Source organism: Typopeltis vanoorti, chromosome 5, assembly GCF_054136105.1.
Source record: "Typopeltis vanoorti isolate ZY-2024b chromosome 5, IOZ_Tvanoo_1.0, whole genome shotgun sequence".
Taxonomy (NCBI): Eukaryota; Metazoa; Arthropoda; class Arachnida; order Uropygi; family Thelyphonidae; genus Typopeltis; species Typopeltis vanoorti.
In genome coordinates, this window is record NC_143553.1 from 23,685,245 (window position 1) to 23,704,322 (window position 19,078).

At 34.1% G+C, this 19,078-nt stretch overlaps 1 protein-coding gene across 2 annotated transcripts in view; it reads right to left on the reverse strand.

The window, feature by feature from the left end:
- The window catches only part of LOC150106266 (uncharacterized), a 304,586-nt gene that overhangs the window by 73,406 nt on the left and 212,102 nt on the right, over nucleotides 1-19,078 (reverse strand). For both annotated transcript variants that reach the window (XM_090392286.1, XM_090392285.1), the window contains one exon: nucleotides 2,186-2,391. In XM_090392286.1, coding sequence (XP_090248412.1) covers nucleotides 2,186-2,391 — 206 coding nt within the window. The remainder of the gene's footprint in view (nucleotides 1-2,185; nucleotides 2,392-19,078) is intronic.

The following is a 19,078-nucleotide window of genomic DNA, read 5'->3' on the forward strand; positions in this document are numbered from 1 at the left end:
GTACTTCCGTTTTGGTCTGTTCTTAGATGACTCTTGTTCTTTAATATTAGCATTTGAAGAAACCACAGTTTGCAATTCCATATCTTCTCCAATCATACGAATAGATGTGTCAGCAGTAGTACTTGCTCCTCCTTGTGTTAAAGTTCCTGTCTTTAAACAAGACTCCATGGGTATTTTTTGAATAATATTCAAATTCCAATATTTGTCAGAGCTATAATAAAAACAAATAGAATTGTGTTGTAAAGGTAACTTTAGTATGAAAAACAACAAGATTATAAATAAGAAATGTCGAATAATATAAAGGTAAATGAATAATGCAAAATAGTAAAAAAAGACTGCAACACACAAAAGTAAATATGAATTGTAACAATACTTGTAAGAAAAGTACTAAACCGTATCAAATAATGTAAAAGCAATTGTAATAAGAATGATTTGATAAAATGTTCAGTAACAAAAATGAAACAGTTCGAAATAAATCAGATATTAATTATAAAATTAGTTAAAAGAGTAAGAAGAATTCTTTTTTTTTTAAAAGTCACCTCGCCTACTCCCTATATACGGGAATAAAAAGGCGTTAGATGATTTTTTTTTTTCCCCCCCGAAAACCCGGTCCCAAGAAATTTACTCGTAAATACCTTTCCAAATTTTTTTAAAGTTCATATATTAACATAAGTATTAATAATTAATTATGGAATAATCATAAAGAGTATTAGTATACTTATGTATATGGTGTGGCATGTTGACAAATATAAATTATATTTAAATTAGTTATCAATCACTGGACTAATGAAATGTTGTAGCATATCGTAGTTTCTTCAGGCAAACATCATTAAATTAATTTGTGCTGATTTTCATTGACATATCCCATTCTGATCACCAGATACATTTATAATATTATTATAAGTACTTACGAGTGAATGCAGACTTTTTCTCCTGTGTACTGGTAGTTTTCCCCTCCTTTTGTACATCCTGGAGATCTTTGTAGGCTTGAGGTAGACTCACTGTATGTTCCGTCACAAACACCTTCAATAAGAGATTTCTTAATACGAAAATTAAACAAAGTGCCTTGTCTCTTATTCATATTAATTTTAACTCTGTATTCCTATTACTTTTAAAAAAATCAAGGCACTCCGGTTTCAGAACAAGCACTTACATATTGTAATACAAACTTGCGAAGAAAGTATTCAGTAGATTTGAGAACCGGATGCAGACTACCTTGATCTTCAATATGAATGGAAAAATTTTCTTTATACTTCCTTGCTGAATGGTTACTGATATTTGCAATGCAGATGTTATTTCGTTCAGTTTTGAGAACATGCTGCCCATTGTTGTAATCGGCTTGCAGGCAATTTTTATGATCAGTCATTAACGGCAGTATTCTCTTTCCCGATTGTTGAAAAATTTCAATGTGTGAAAATTAAATAATTCATGAATACTTCCATGTTTAAAAATATGCTGCTTGGTCACTGACATTTGCAACACAGATGTCATTTCCTTCAGTTTTGAGAACAGAAGATATAACACCAATTGTTGTAATGGGCTTGCAGGCAATTTTTATCACCTGTCATAAACAGCGATATTCCCTTTCCCAAATGTTGAAAGGTTTCGATGTGTGAAAATTAACGATATACAGATGTCATTAGGGTCTGAGCATGGGTCATAATGGTCTGAGCCTTCTCCATATTCACTAATATTATTCTCCTCAGAATATTTTTACTATAAAATATTTATTCATGAAAAATGCTTAGAAAACTAAAATGACAAATTTCAGAACTTCTCGTAGAACACAGTTTGAGAAACCCTGACATAAAGTATGGCTGCATTAATTTACAGTTCTGCAAAAGTTTGGAGACTGAAATTCTAAGATCACCTTCATCCCTAAAGCCATAGTTACCTCAAATCTCAATCTTCAGATGGTGCAAGCTGGGACTTAAGTTCTCAATTTTTCCATTACAATTTTGAATTGTTCCTGCTATATATTTGTTTCTGGGGCCTTCTATTTCTGAAAAGCAGTTTTGTGCTTCATCGTTTTGGTTTGAATTAAGCAAAAAATAACAGATTCGCATGGTTCTTAATACAACATTGCAAGTGTGTGTTGAAAACAAAATAACGTGATTGAAAATCAACAAATTAACTACTACATATTCCATTGATGATTATCTAGAAACCAGTTTAAAACTTTTACCTTAATTAATACTTCTGTTATCTCTCCTAATCCCCACAATGCTGCATAATGCAAAGCAATTTTTCCAAAACGATTAGGTTCATTTACTCTTGTTCCAGCAAGGATTATGGATCTCACTGTGTCAGCATTATTATGAACCAGTGAATTCTGAACACATATATGAAGTGGAGTATTGAAATTATGATCGCACAAGTGAACATCTGCACCTTAAAAATAAAAAATATAAAAAAAAGAAGCTAAAACAAATATGAAAATAGAGCTGCAAAATTTAACACACCTGTTCTTCATCTTAATTAAACAAAAAAGTATATCGTGTAAAAAGAATTGTTAAGAATATTATGTAATTCCCCCTTTTCCCACAGCAAACACAATGACAAAAAATCATATAGCTTACAAAATTTCCAAATCATAATTCAGTAGATGACTAAATTTCTTAACCTTTTCTGGATGTATTGGGATGGAGAATATCCTAAACATTTGAAACTCATTCACTATGTATTACAATTCACCTTAATGATGCACTCAGGTATTTTTATTTTAACTAATGTTGAGGACATGAAAAAAATTAAAATCAATATGGTCTCCATGTAACTGCATACCTCCACAGATGTCTAGATACAGGGCCGCATTTACCATAAGGCACATGGGGCCTCACTCTCTATGGGGCCACATTTTATAACCTTACTCCTCACAAACAACAATATAAAAATGGCCTAGTTATAGTTGTAAAATAAAATACTTATTTTTAAATATTAAATTCATAATATAAACACTAGAGGCTGCTGAAAATTTTTTGAGGCCTCCTGCCTCCATCTGAAATACGTTGTTCTTTCCTTAGAATATAAAATTAACGGGAACTGTTGCATTGCGAAGTATGTGGAAAACATATTTCACACAACCATAGAAGAGTGAGAATAAAAATAGAATTGTGGATTTTTTTTTTTTTTAAGCTTATCGCTATTCCTTAGTTTTCTATTCTAAAGTTCTATCACATTGCCATAACCGACTGGTCATTAAGTGTCGTTTGTACGCACGCGTAACAACTGATAGTTTAGTTACCGTTGCTTGGCTAGTATTTGTAAAAGAGAATGCAAGTGTATATACCTAATTATAAGGTTAAAGTAGTTGTCGCAATCAGTAAGAATATATTTTTCAATGAATTTATTATTGTTATTGTACTGATACTCGTTTATTTTAACAAAACCATGATACCACTGTTTCTATTTTTTGTATATTTTAGCTTTTATTTTATTTATATGTTTATTTTGGATTTAATAAATATTTATTTCAGTTTTGATAGTATAATACACATAATGATGCCAAGAAATTTTGAATCCAGAGCTAGTAAAAGAAAATGACTCAGAGAAAAGGAAAAACAGCTAAATAGTCAAAAGGGACCAATTTTGTCTTTCTTACGTTCTTTTGAAAATGAAGGAAGTGAAGAATTTCATAGAACTGAAGTTGTACCACCTCATATTTCTTGGAATGAAAGTGAAACATTGGTATCAGTCTCAGGAGGAGACGAAAGTGAAAAATGAAGACCATCAAAATAATGTGGAAAACATAGAAGGTGAGAAAGAAGTAAATGAAACAAATCAAGAGGATTTTGAAGAAAATTTAATTGGAGTGTACTTACCAGCAAGCAATCTTATCCTACCGATATAGCAGTGTGGCCAATTAGTATTAATGAACATTTTATCAAGTATATTTTAATAAATATGCCTCAGAATGTTGGTAACATCGAAAATTTAAACAAACAAACAAAAAAAAGAATACACAGAACGCAATAGAATATATGTCAAAATTGTAAATGAATCACATTTTTAATGTGAAAAGGCGAATGGAACAAACAAGAAAGGAGAGTGGTCAATAATAGGTTAACGAAGGGTTTTAATGACTGGAGAAATATAACACAAACCTTATGTGATCACGAGATTTCTATTGAGCATATGAGCAATGTGCACATATCGCAAAAGAATATCAAGTTCTGTAAATATTCCGAATTGATTCTGAATTAATGAAATAAATATAATCTGAAGAAAATTATTGGAGAGAGGTTTTAAAAAGAATAATAGCTACCATTAAGTTACTGAGTAAACTAGGGCTAGCATTTAGAGGCAATACAAATTATATTTTTTCTGATTTTGGGGGAAATTATTTATCGTGTTTACATTCTAGTAGTAAGACTTATACGTTGGTTAGACATAACTGGTAATTAATTTACGGAATTAACAATGCATATAAAGTATATTAATTAAAGATAACTTTAATGAATCACTTCTATATTTCGGCAATGTCACATTGCCATCTTCAGGAACATAAAGATATGGTATGTGCACTAAGGAACTAACAAAGCAAATGAGGAAGAAAGTAAGAAACTAATTTTGTTCCTAAAGTCCTAATGGTGCCCTCTTGTCAAGACTACCAAATTAGCCCACAAGAGGGCACCATTAGGACTTTAGGAACAAAATTAGTTTCTTACTTTCTTCCTCATTTGCTGTGTTAGTTCCTTAGTGCACATACCATATCTTTATGTTCCTGAAGATGGCAATGTGACATTGCCGAAATATAGAAGTGATTCATTAAAGTTATCTTTAATTAATATACTTTATATGCATTGTTAATTCCGTAAATTAATTACCAGTCGTGTTTACATTATTTAAGTGAATTTGATGATTTTTTAAAACATCACATGAAACTGTATGCCAACTGTGGTTCTGGAAGATCAAATCATCTTTCTTACCACACTTGTGATAAATTCATAGCATTAATAGCTAATAAAACAGAAGAAATATTAATATCAGAAATTAAGCAAGCTGCTTATTTTGCAATAATATTCGATTCAACGTCAGATGTTGCCCATAATGACTAACTAGTTATTATATTTAGATACGTTACCGCAAATTCTGACATTAGAGAAACATTTATCGGGTTCACCAGTATTACACAACATAATTCCTTATATTTAGAAGAGGAAGTATTAAAAAAAATTAGAATAATTATCTTTGGAGTTAAAAATGTGCAGAGGGCAAAGCTATGACAACGCTGTCAATATGAAAGGTGTCTATACAGATTTACAAGCCAGGCTGAAAAAACATAGTCCCTCTGCACATTATATACCATGCTCTAGTCCAGCGTTTCCCAAACTATGTTCCACAGAAAGTGAATAAGTGTTCCGTGAAAAATTATCAAAATTAATATGAGCCTGGAATGGTTTTAAATGCTGCGACAAGTTCAAACATGTTTAAAAATCAGGCGCTCCTCACTTTGCATGTGGATTGTGCTATTAAGGCCAGAGAGTGCTGGCTTTGACTCAGCAGCTGGCTAACAGCCACCCTCGGTTGTTGACACCTCCGAATGTGAGTGAAGTACGGAGGTATCTATTCTAGGAAACGTGAAGTCACAATCAAGGTCAGTGTGATGCGATGCGACCCGGCACAACTGTAGTGTGCACTGTCGCATTTTTATGATGTGATACAGCCTGCTGCAGTGATAGTGTGCACTTAGCTTTACATTAAATACAAGATTGATCATACTCGACTCTAACCAAGGTTAGAGACGAGTATGATCAATCTAGTGTTCCATCATAGGAGAAGTTCGAGAAATTCTGCTCTAGTCATTCCTTAAATTTAATTGACAATTATGCCGTGGAATCTTGTCCGGAGGCAGTGCAATATTTTTGTTTTATTCAAAACATATATAATTACTTTTCATCTTCAACAAGATGGGGTATACTTCTTAAACATTTAGAAAAAAAATTTTTAACAGTTAAAAGATTAAGTGAAACGAGGTGGTCCACAAGAGCTGATGCTATATTGACATTGAAATGTTAAAGAGGCATTACTTGAACTATTCATTTCTTCTCCTGAAAAACCTATTTCTGAATTAGAGAGCTCATCATTGGCTGAACATTTTGACAATTCAGAAACAGAAATTTTAACGTGTGGGACAAAATTTTACAATGAATAAATGCTACTAGTAAATCTCTTCAAGATCCCTATATGGATTTGTTGTTAGTAATAATTTGTTACAGTCTTTAGTTGGTTTTATTTATGATATAAGGAATAATTTTGCTGCTTTAAATGAAGAAGCGAATTTGTTATCAGATGAGATAAAATTTAAAGATGAGAAGGAAAGAGTGAAAAAAACGAAAAAAAATGTGTGACGAAGTTTCACAATCTAACGATGAGATTATATTACATGGGAAAGAAAATTTCATTGTTAATACTTTTAATGTCATTTGCAATAAGCTAATTTGAAAATTAATGGAAGAGCAAAAAAACTATTTAGACATATTAGATATGTTTGACATTTTTTGAAGAAAGAATTAGATCAAGACAAGTACAAGACTAGTATTAACAAAATTTTAAAAACTTATGGGACTGATATTAACTCAGAAAAAATTATTGATGAAGTTAAGCAATTTTTAATAATGCTATAAGAAGAAAATTCTTCATTTAAAAATATGCACAAATTTATAAACGATGGGTTAAGGTTACTTGGGTCATGGGTTACTTTTCCGAAGGTGGAAACAGTTTTAAAAATATTTTTGATGATGCCTATTTAAAATGCAAGTGCTGAACGCTCATTTTCAGTGTGTGAAACAAATAAAAAATTATTTAACATTCAACTTTCACCAAAAAAAAGTGACCTGTCATTATTATGCATTGAATCATATGTAATGGACTCGATTAATTATGATGACATTATATATATATATTTGCTAAAACCAAAGCCAGAAAAAAAAAAAACTTTTAGCTATTATTATTATTTTTTTAAATTTAAACCGATTTATTTTTATACTTTTTTAAATGCAAATATATGTATACCAATGCTGTGTTATTTTTATTTCATTAAAATGAGTTATTATGGAAATGTTGACTTTTATTTTCAATAAACTAAAAAGAATGCATATAAATTTGATTAACTGAAATAGACTTGAGGCCTCATAATAATGATGTTGCCCCTAGGGTCTCCAAAAGTATAAATGCAATCCTGTCCAGATATTAAAAGGAAGAGGGCAAAAAAAATATGTAAAAGAGAGAGAGAGTGTGAGTGAGTGTGTATGTGTGTGTAATTAAAATATAATTCAGGTTTTTGCTTCAAAGAAGACATGTAGGAATAATAATACCTTCTCATTCAATTATTAGCCTATATTTTGCCTTGGTCACCGAGATAATTTTCATACACTAGCTGGTTTTTTTTCCTAATGAAAAGTTGAGATTTTTATCCAGCATATAGTCAAACTGGTCAGAGTACATATGAAATTTTCAGACAATAAAAATACAATTTGTGGGTGGTAGATGGCAGGTGGTGGTAGGTCCATCATTATCTAGACATTGTGCATAGATAATGATAGATCATGTAGTAGAGTGTAGATAGCAATGTGGAGGGATGATTAAGTATACTGCTCAAAACAATTAGGGGATATTTTGGTTTTCTTATAAATCATAAAGTTATAAAAATAATTTACAAATGTAACATTTATTTTAAAATATTCTTAATATACAGGGTGTTTGGGAAAAATTTGACAGTTTCGTAAGGAAAAAGAAAATCTTCTTTGTATCTATTAAATTTAATGAATTGACAAAAAAACATTACAGGCAGAGTTAATTACAATACTATCAACAAGATTTACTCAAAATAACCACCATTAGCATCGATCACAGCTTCAATTCTGCTTCGGAACCTCGAACAAGCTGATGCTGCAGTCTCCCTGGGAAGGGCCGCAAAAACTGTTTTAATTTTATCCATTAACTGGGCTTTTGTATTACTGGAAGTGCGATTGGTGTCTTTTTCAACTGCGCCCCATACAAAATAATCCATGGGGTTAAGGTCTGGGGAGTTTGGAGGCCAAACATTTGGACTGGTGAAGTCGTAGAAATTTTCAGACAACCATTTTTGACTTTTCCCAGAGGTGTGGCAAGGGGCCGAATTCTGCTGCCATACATACGGTCTACCATTGGCTACCCTTGTTATCCAGGGCTTGACTACAGTTAGCAACTCCACGAACAAAGCCCGAATTCCAATGCCAGGGTTCTTCAACACCTGTTCCTGCAGATTTGCGAGGAATTCTGCTGTACGAACGCAATCAGATCGTCTGCTAGGGATCTTTCTTCTTGCTACATCCTCGTAGTCACCATTGCAAGTCTCTAGTTCATGCCTGATTGTTTTTACTGTATTCAGGGAGCATTGGGCAGCAGTCGTAATATCCTTATTTTGATGGCGGGCACGAATCATCATGATACAAGTTATTCTCTTCCATGATTCAGGGGATATTTTGGTTTTCTTATAAATCATAAAGTAATAAAAATAATTTACAAATGTAACATTTATTTTAAAATATTCTTAATATACAGGGTGTTTGGGATAAATTTGACAGTTTCGTAAGGAAAAAGAAAATCTTCTTTGTATCTATTAAATTTAATGAATTGACAAAAAAACATTACAGGCAGAGTTAATTACAATACTATCAACAAGATTTACTCAAAATAACCACCATTAGCATCGATCACAGCTTCAATTCTGCTTCGGAACCTCGAACAAGCTGATGCTGCAGTCTCCCTGGGAAGGGCCGCAAAAACTGTTTTAATTTTATCCATTAACTGGGCTTTTGTATTACTGGAAGTGCGATTGGTGTCTTTTTCAACTGCGCCCCATACAAAATAATCCATGGGGTTAAGGTCTGGGGAGTTTGGAGGCCAAACATTTGGACTGGTGAAGTCGTAGAAATTTTCAGACAACCATTTTTGACTTTTCCCAGAGGTGTGGCAAGGGGCCGAATTCTGCTGCCATACATACGGTCTACCATTGGCTACCCTTGTTATCCAGGGCTTGACTACAGTTAGCAACTCCACCAACAAAGCCCGAATTCCAATGCCAGGGTTCTTCAACACCTGTTCCTGCAGATTTGCGAGGAATTCTGCTGTACGAACGCAATCAGATCGTCTGCTAGGGATCTTTCTTCTTGCTACATCCTCGTAGTCACCATTGCAAGTCTCTAGTTCATGCCTGATTGTTTTTACTGTATTCAGGGAGCATTGGGCAGCAGTCGTAATATCCTTATTTTGATGGCGGGCACGAATCATCATGATACAAGTTATTCTCTTCCATGATTCAGGTGGGTTCCAGCTATCCATCCTTTCTGACATCTTGTATATGAATGAAGAAGGGTCCAAACTTTTAAATGAAGAGAAGTGTGTGTTAATACATGTAACTTACGGAAAAATATAATTAATTATAAATATGTCAAATTTATCCCGAACACCCTGTACAATAGTGTAGAACATGCAGCTGCATACAAAATAATGTTAGACTTTTTGAAACGTGTCTTAGCCGTATTAGCATGTGGAGGGTATTAAAGCGTGGCTTGTTGCGCTCACTTCCACAGTGCATAATTATCACTTCAATTGTAAACTTGTGTCACCTACCACCCATTATTTTGTTAAAAATGGCAGAGCAACATGATATCCCAGAATTCATGGCATGGAGAGTCATTGGTCAATTAAAAACAAACACAGCAAGTTGTCGCTCAAGTGTGTCGTGTATCTCGAAGCAAATTTCATGACTTTGAAATCGCTTTCTGGAGAAAGGAAATGTTTACCAAAGACAAGCTCAAGGTCGCCCACCATCAACAATTCCAACAGACAATCAGTATTTGTCATTACTTGCCAGAAGAAATGGAACATTTAACCCAAAGCAACTTTGAAACAAACTTGCCAGAGCAACAGGGAGGCTGGTATCGACACAGACGGTACAAAATTGTCTTCATGCGATAGATTTATATGATCAATGACCAATGGTTTGCATTTCACTTACTGCAAATCACAAAAGAGTCAGAAGAATTTGGGCACAGGAACACCACAACTGGACAAATGAGGATTGGGCTTGTGTACTTTTTAGTGACGAGTCCAGGTTCAGTGTGCAACCAGATAACTGACATATCTTGATATGCCATGAAAGACCTCAACATAAAGTTGGGAGTTTGATGGTATGGGCTGGAATAAGTATAGGCCATACTGATCTCTATTTTATCAGAAACAGTTCCTTAACAGTCCAAAGTTATCATAATGAGATTTTGGAGCCTATGAGTATAGTTCATCCATATGCTGCTACAATTGGCCAAAAATTCATTTTTATGGAAGATAATGCTCGCCCACACTGTGCACATTTTGGTACAAGAGTGATTTGAGGAAGAAGGTACTGAACGAATGGACTGCCCTGACTGTTCACCGGATTGTAATCCAATCGAACATGCCTGGGATGCTTTAGGTAGGCATGTTTCTGCTCAACTGATGCCATCCCAATCGCTTCAAGAGCTCAAAATTGCTTTCACAGAAGAGTCGGGAAATATCCCACAAGAAGTGTTTGATCATCTTATTCAGTCCATGCAATCAAGATGTACTGCTGTTTTGGCTGTTAATAGAGACCATATGCTCTATTAAAAATGAATAAAAGCGTTTTTTGGCTATTCTTGTTAAAATTATTTCACACCAAAATGTATAATTTGTTAAATTTGTAATAAATATTGATTATTTAAACAATATCTCATCAATTACACCTAATCCATAAGTAAGAAATATTTATTCATGTATAAAGTACCCAGTAGTTATAATTATTTGCACAAATTTATAATTATCTGACAGAAACTAAAATATCCCTTAATTGTTTTGAGTAGTGCAGTATAGACTATGGTTATGTGGAATGGAGTGAACTCTCATGATGAGTTCTTAGACTTGAAGGTGCCATGTATTAATAATATAATATGCACATGCAGGCACAACTGCAGGAAAGTAAACTGAGACTGAATTCAAAATGCCTAATCTTAATTTCTAAATGGGTGTCTTCTACGGATGTGGTGAGGGGACTGAGAATGTTCAGGCGGTCTGAAGCTGACATTTAGGATTATATCAAAATGTCATAATATATGAGATATGACTTTCATCGATGAATTTGATACACTAAGCCACTCAAAAAGTTAAGGCAAGGCCTACTTTTTACAAAGCCTTTTTCCAAAGAGTACCATATTCTTGATTCACACAGTCCTGAATTTTGTCTTTTACCCACTTCCCCAATAACCACCACTTCCAAGACACTGGTTTATAATTTGTTACCACTGCTTTGGAGCCTCCTTTATTCATCATCATCAAATTCCTGATGTGCACCATCCAAGAATATATGGAATATTATAATAGCACTACATGCAAAGTTTACATCATTACTAACATCCTATAAATAATTTTCCTTAAAATTAACCTATTAACTATGAGGACTCCAATATACCCAGATTTTATATTTCAGTCTTCTTAAGGCACTTCTTACCATATATCAACCAGCCTATATCTTGGCTTTCCTCTGGGTCTTTCTCCTGCACCACAACAACAAATGTCTGTTTTGCTAACTTTTCCTCCCCCATTCTATTTAAGTGACAATACCACATTAACTCTGCTCACACATTCCTAAATACCAACAACATCAAGTTACTTCTTAATATCCACATTTTAATATGATTCTGCCATCGATGTCATCCATTCACTCCCTTAATCTTTCTTATAATTCTCATATCTGTGGTCTCCAAACTTGAATAATCAAGTGCTGTATTTCTAACCAAGTCATCAGATCTGCAAGTTGAAATTAGTTTGAACATTTGTTTGATTTTGTTAGTCTTGTATACAGCTAAGATACTGCTTGGACTAATTTCTCTCTTATTCTATATAAATTTATTCAGACGACTTCCTATGATACCAGCTTTTCTAATTCTGCTGTCTATTTTCATATTAAATTTACCACATTCACTAAAAACTGTTCCTATATAGCTGAAACGTTTTCCTTGCAGATTTTCATTCAGGATGCAGACAATGTTTTTAATGTTCCTGCCTATTTTCACAGTCTTCTGCCTTTTTATTTCTGATACCAAATTACACCATACCAAATTTATTATTTTACCATTAATTAAATTAAGGGGATATTAGATCCCACATTGTTTTAAAACTGAATAAGAAACTCAAAGATTGGAATCAGAGAGTTTCATGCCGAATATGGTATAAAAATCTATAAAAGTATCGGCGAATACTAGTGTGAGCCAAATGCAAGTAGTCCCAGAACTACTTGCATTTGGCTCACGCTAGTATTCGCCGATACTTTTATAGTTTTTATACCATATTCGGTATGAAACTCTGATTCCAATCTTTGAGTTTCTTATTCAGTTTTAAAACAATGTGGGATCTAATATCCCCTTAATTTAATTAATGTTTATATCGCCGAAATGAAGCCTGTTGGCTCTTTATATTTAAGTAAATTATTTTACCAGTTTTACTAGTTAAGGAATCATGAAGACTTGGAGTGGACTTATTTGGTTTGTTTGTTTTTGGATTTAATGGTGCAAGGACAGCTATCGTCATACTGCCAAAAACGTGCAATAAATAAGGATTTATATAGGTCTAAAAACTATATATAAAAGTTGAAATAGCAACAAAAAATGAAAAATTAAACAATTCTTAGAAGTATACTATACTATTTGTCTTATAAATAAGTAAGACAGCATAAAAACAGTGTAGAAAGAACAAATGTAAAAGAAAAGTATAAAACATGTAAAAAAGTATAAAAAAATATTAAAATTCATAACATGAACATAAATCTGAAGTTTTGAAAAACATATTTACAATAATTTAAACTAAATATATATATATATATATATATATATATATATTATATAATATAATACATTATATAATACTCAAAGACACAGAGATTGTTACGTTTGTACACAAATGTAAGCGGTATTTGAACAAGAGAACTGAGTTTGTTGCATTGATTGAGTCAGGCCCAAAGATAATTGAAACAAATGAAACTCTGATGTCTGAGGAGGATGAGATGTCAGGAATAGAAATGAAAGAATATATAATATTCTGGAAGGACAGAAATTTGAAAAGAGATTGGGGAGTGTGGTTAAAGATTGCAGAGAAATTGTGTCCACGAAGTGTGGAAGTTGAGCATGCACAGAATTTTAAATCTGTGTGGTGTGAAGTAAAAATTAACAGGCTAGTATATCTGATAGGATGCTGTTATAGGACAGGGAATGTAGAGAATACTGATTGTGAAATGTTAGGTAAATTGGCTGGGAATGTAAAAAGGAGATGATGCTGATGGGAGACTTCAATTATAGGAATATAGAATGGAAGGAGGAGATAACGTATGGAAACAAGGTGAGTGAGTTTGTTGAGTTTCTGAGAGATAAATATCGTAAGAAGCATGTGACTAAAGCAACTAAACACTAATATTTTGGATTTGGTGGTAACTTCACAAGGTGTAGTTATTAATGAGGTGTTCACACTGCTGCCAGTTGGTGAGACTGATCATGAGGTACTTGTTTGGGAAGTGGTGAAACAAGAAAAGATTACTGGGAATGGATAATATATTACCACCTATGCTTAAGGAATGTGCACAACAGTGTCCAGGCTTTCATGAATTTGTAAAGGGTAGGTCCTGTTTTTAGCAATTTACTTGCATTTTATGATAGGGTAATGAGAGTGTCAGATAAGGGAGAATCATATACAGTGATATTCTTGGACTTTGCAAAAGCATTTGATAGATTACCACATGATATGTTGGTGTACAAGCTAAAGAATATGGGAATAGACAGTATTTTGGCTAGACGGATCGGAGATTGGCTCTCTGAACAATACCAGAGTTGTGTATGATGGAGCAGTGTCTTGAAAAAGGAGGGTAACCAGTGGAATTCCCCCAGAGTTCTGTTTTTGAGCCCCTGCTGTTTAACATGTCAGTCCATATGATATATTGTAAATAATATATCATATGGACTGACTGGGGATCTTCGGTTGTTTGCTGATGATGCAAAGTTGGGGAGAATTATAAGTAGCACTGCTGATGTTAATTCCTTTCAAAAAGTTTGAATACACTTTTGACCTGGAAAACATTTTAATGTAGTTTCAGTAAGAGCAAGGTGTTGCATTTTGGAGTGCAGAAATATAAGGTGTTGTATTGAAATACAGTGTCTTGAAAAAGGAAGGTAACCAGTGGAATGCCCCAGAGTGAGTTCAGTTCTTGAGCCCCTGCTGTTTAACTTGTAAACAATACCAGAGTTGTGTACAGTACACAGACAGTACCAGTATGGTACCGTCTGTGTACTATACGGATGGTACCATACTGCAGGAAGTGGATGGATGAGATTTGAGATTTTAGAGCCACTGTTGACAATAGACTGAAGTTTAGAGGGCATATTGCAAGTGTTGCAGACTGCACATTGTAGTGCTGCTATGATAAGAAGTACACTAACATGTAGAGATAAGGAAGTGGTTGTGCCACTGTATAAAGCACTGGTCAGACCATACTTGGACTTTTGTGCTCAAATTTGGTCACTTGGTTTTCAGTGTAATGAAGAAACACTGAAGATGGACCAGAAAGGAGTGACTAAAAAAATATCACAACTTTGGAATGCTGGCCATGGAGAATCCAGAGGTTATCCAAACGGCATGAGCTCTGAGGGACTACTCGGAGTGGCTGAGGATCTCTCAAAATTTGACAAGGTGGTCGCCAACATCTGATAGGAGATGGAACCCAAAGAGCACGATAAATATGTTGTCAGTTGAATGAACCTCCCACAATGAGTCTGCCAACTCCATGGAGGGTGCAATAATAATAATAATGTGATAAAGATTAATTCTCTGTAAAAACTTAAAATCCAGGTTGATAATTGATGAGTCTGATAAAATCTGTCTTGGTGTGTATGACTCAGACAAATTATAGAAAGTGACTAAAATAATGCCTATGCTCATTGGCAAAATGAGGGCAGTCAATTAAAATATGACTGATGGATAGTCAGTCATAAAACTCACATACACATGCACATCATCACCCTTCAGAAGGAAGGAGTGGGTGAGATGACACAGGTCATCTATGCATAGCCAAGTACGAACGACCTCCTCTGTTCAAACCCTGCATATGCTAGACTGCCATGATTTAAGTTCAGGCTTAATTTGGTAGATCTTATTATTACTCTCTCTCTATCTCTGTTCCAAGATAGCTGCTATTGGGATAGACGTTTTTGTCTGATAATCTACAGTAATCTGTGTATGGTACAGGCAGATGGTGGATGTTTGAGAAATGAGCTAACCAGATTTATTTAGGAATATAACATCATCTGCACAAAGCAAGTAGCTGAAAATAAATTTCTACATATTATTATATGCCACCTCCAAGGAGTTCAAAGTCTCATTGCAGGAGAGCACTATAATCCATCAGGTACAATGTCACTTTCCTTCAAAATAGGGATCTATGTTGATGATGAATAACAGTAGAGATAGCTTGTACCCTCATCTCATACCTTATTTTATATCAAGCCATCTTCCTATACTTTGTGCAATTCTGATGGCTGACTTACAATTCAAACATAGACTATATACTGCTCGATATAATGCGCTATTTACACCCACATAATTACAGCATTCTGAACATCTTATCTAGTGGAACCTTGTTAGATGCCTTTACCAGATCTATAAAATTTAAATACAGATCTTTGTTATATTCCTATTATATTCCAAAAATAAAGTGAAAATCTCATCCTGACAACTATTTGTCCTGAACCCAGCTTGTTCTTCAACAAGTTTCCATTACAATTTTTTTAGTCTTTTCTCAAATATGAATGCACAAATCTTTGCTGGAACCCTCAGTAGAGAAATTCCTCTGTAATTTTCCCAGTTTTACTTCCATTTTTATATATGGGTACTATGAGAGCTCTAATCATCTGATTTCAACTCTCTGACGAAGTCATCTGAATTATGTCCATATAATTCAAAAGTAAAGTGGATGACAAACAATATTAAACAGGAACTGCATGCAAAAATAAGGCTATGAAAGAGATATAAGGAGACAGGTGAAGATCAGATGCATGAAGAATATAAGACAGAGGCAAGGAGAGTGACTAATATGGTAAGGAAAGCAAAACTGGATATGAGAAGAGATTGGCCCTAAGATCCAAAGAAAATCCTAGGGAATTTTTTAGCTATGTGGCAAACAGGAGGAGAAACGATTGTGGGATAAAAATGGGAATAGAGTGACTGATGCAGAGGATATAGTGGAATTGTTCAATGAACACTTTATTGGAGTGTTCCAAACACTGAGTACTTTGGATGTCAGTAAAGCTGTGGGACTGGATGGTATTTCATCACAAGTTTTGAGAGAATGTGCTAAAAAAAACTGACAGCTCCTTTGACATGGCTTTTCAATGAAAGTCTGGCTACGAGAAAGGTGCCCAGAGAATGGAAGGAAGGTAAGATAGTGCCATTGCATAAGGGCAGAAGCAGACTGGAAGTGTCTAATTATAGGTCGCTTTGTGTGTCATTCAGTAGTTGTTAAGATCTTGGAAAAATTAGTTAGGGACCGTATATAGCATTGGGCAGATGAGGGTAATGTTATCTGTGAGAGTCAAAATGGATTTGTGAAGAGGTGCTCTTGTTTTAGTAATATGCTAGCCTTTTATAATAAAGTTACAAGAGCAGTAGATGAGGGAAAGGCATATACTGCCATTTTCTTGGATTTAGCGAAGGCATTTGACAGGGTGCCACATGATAAGCTGATATTTAAGTTGCATGGTTTGGATGTCAGGTTGTTCATCTGGATTCAGGATTGGCTGTCTGATAGGTATCAGACAGTTGTGTATGATGGGGCAGTTTCAAGGAGGCAGAAGGTTAAAAGTGGAGTCCCACAGGGCTCAGTACTGGGACCTATATTGTTTAACATTTATATTAATGATATTGTCAGTGGATTGCAGTCGGATATTCAGTTGTTTGCAGATGATGTGAGGCTGGGAAGGGTCATTAGTAATAGTGCAGATGTGGTAGCCTTGTAAGAGGTTTTGAATAAGCTAGATAGAGGCAAATGAATGGGGGGAGGAGTCAGTTTAATGCAGCAAAATGTAAGGTCTTGAGGTTTGGGACATTGATGGGATGCTGCATACTCTATGGGAGGAGTTAAACTGGAGGAAGTAGGGGAGACAAGAGATCTGGTGTTGATGATTGATAGAAACTGAAATTTACGGGACACATTGTAAAGGTAGTGAAGGTAACACAGAGGACTGCTGCAATAATGAGAAGGACACTGACCTGCAGAGATAAAAGGGTTATCATTCTGTTGTATAAGACCCTGATCAGTCCACACTTAGACTATTGTTCTCAGATTTGGTTCCCATGATTTGAAGGGGATAAATTAACTGTGGAAAGGATACAAGGGTGGATAACAAAGATGGGTTCATGACTGTACAATGTCAGTTATGAGGATTGGCTGAGGGAATGTGGACTGCAGAGTTTGGTGGATAGAAGAAGGAGAGGTAATATGATTGAGACTTTTAAACTGTTGAGAGGTGGTTACAGGTTGACACCAGGGAGTTCTTTCGCTTGGTTGAACAGCAGGAAGGAGTGATGACAAGGGGGCCATCCCTGGAAGTTACGAAAGGAAACTATAACCAAGAGGGTGGTTGAACCATGGAAAGCAATGCCTGATAGAGTGGTGAGAGCGAGAACGAACAATGATTTTAAGGAGTGGTATAATAGACTTTGTGTTTCCTAGGAAGGACCTCCTGTGATGAGTTTATTGACTAAATGGAGGCCAGAATTATAATAATAATAATTTAGTGAAGGCAAAATTAAGGTTTCCACCAAACTAAATAACAAATAATAATAATAATAAACATACTAGAGAAACAACAGAGGATTCGTAACTATTTATAAAAAATACAAGAAAATCAAGAAATAATAGAATAATATGAAAGAAATTACATCACCAGCATATGTGAGTCCAGGAATGCATAAAAAATAGAATATAAATAAAAAAGTATATGTATGGAACAATGAAATAAAAACAATAATTGAAAATAAAAAGCTGGCCTTTATAAGATGGTTAAGTAGTAAAAAAACAAGATGAAATTGAATATAAAAAGATACAAGCAATAGCGAAAAGAGAAACTAGAAAGAGAGAGACAGAAAGCTGATAAAATTTTCTTTCATAACTAGAAAACGATATATATATGAGGGGGATGGTCTGGAAAGCTCTGATAAACACCTTAAACAAAAATTATAATAAAGCAACTGATATAACCACAAGAAATAACATATGAGGACCCATAAGAATATAAGTTACCTTCATAACTCGGCTCAATATTTTCTTTCTTGTGGTTATATCAATTTTTTTAATATAATTTTTGTTCTAGGTCAGAACTTTCCACCCCCATGCAAAATATGACCCAATGCCTAACAAATCCTAAAGCACATGAATGCAGATATAAAAGAAACTGCAAATATAAATTGCAAAGTAGATTTAAAAGAAGTCTTAGATTACTTTACATATCCAAAGATATGTAAAGTAATCTAGACACCAAAAATGCTTCAAAATAACAGTGGAAGAATTAAAACTACATAAGTAAAAAAAAATGGTAAATCGGAAGGCAAAATTGGAAGAAACTCCAAACTGTAAAAATTTGCGAGAAAAAAATTTCATCGGCAATTACTAAAATTTTTAAATAAAATATATACAAATGGACCCATACCAAAAGAATAGAATAGAAGTACAGTAAACCCTCGATTTAACGGACTTCGGATTTAATGGACAAATTTTCCGGTATGTATGTATGTCACATGTGAAAATTAACACCCTGTTAATTTTAAGGAAAACCAAGATTTCCTTATAATTAAATTAACAGGTTATTTTTTGTTATTAATTTAATCTTATTTTTAAGAAATTTTGGCGAACAGGCCATCATAAGTTGGAAAAACACTGTAGTAATTTAGCCGACATAAATGAGTCACTGCTCATAAAACATGTTCAGTGAATGATTAGGACATGATCACACCTATCGCACTGTAATTCTTTTGTTGGGTGCAT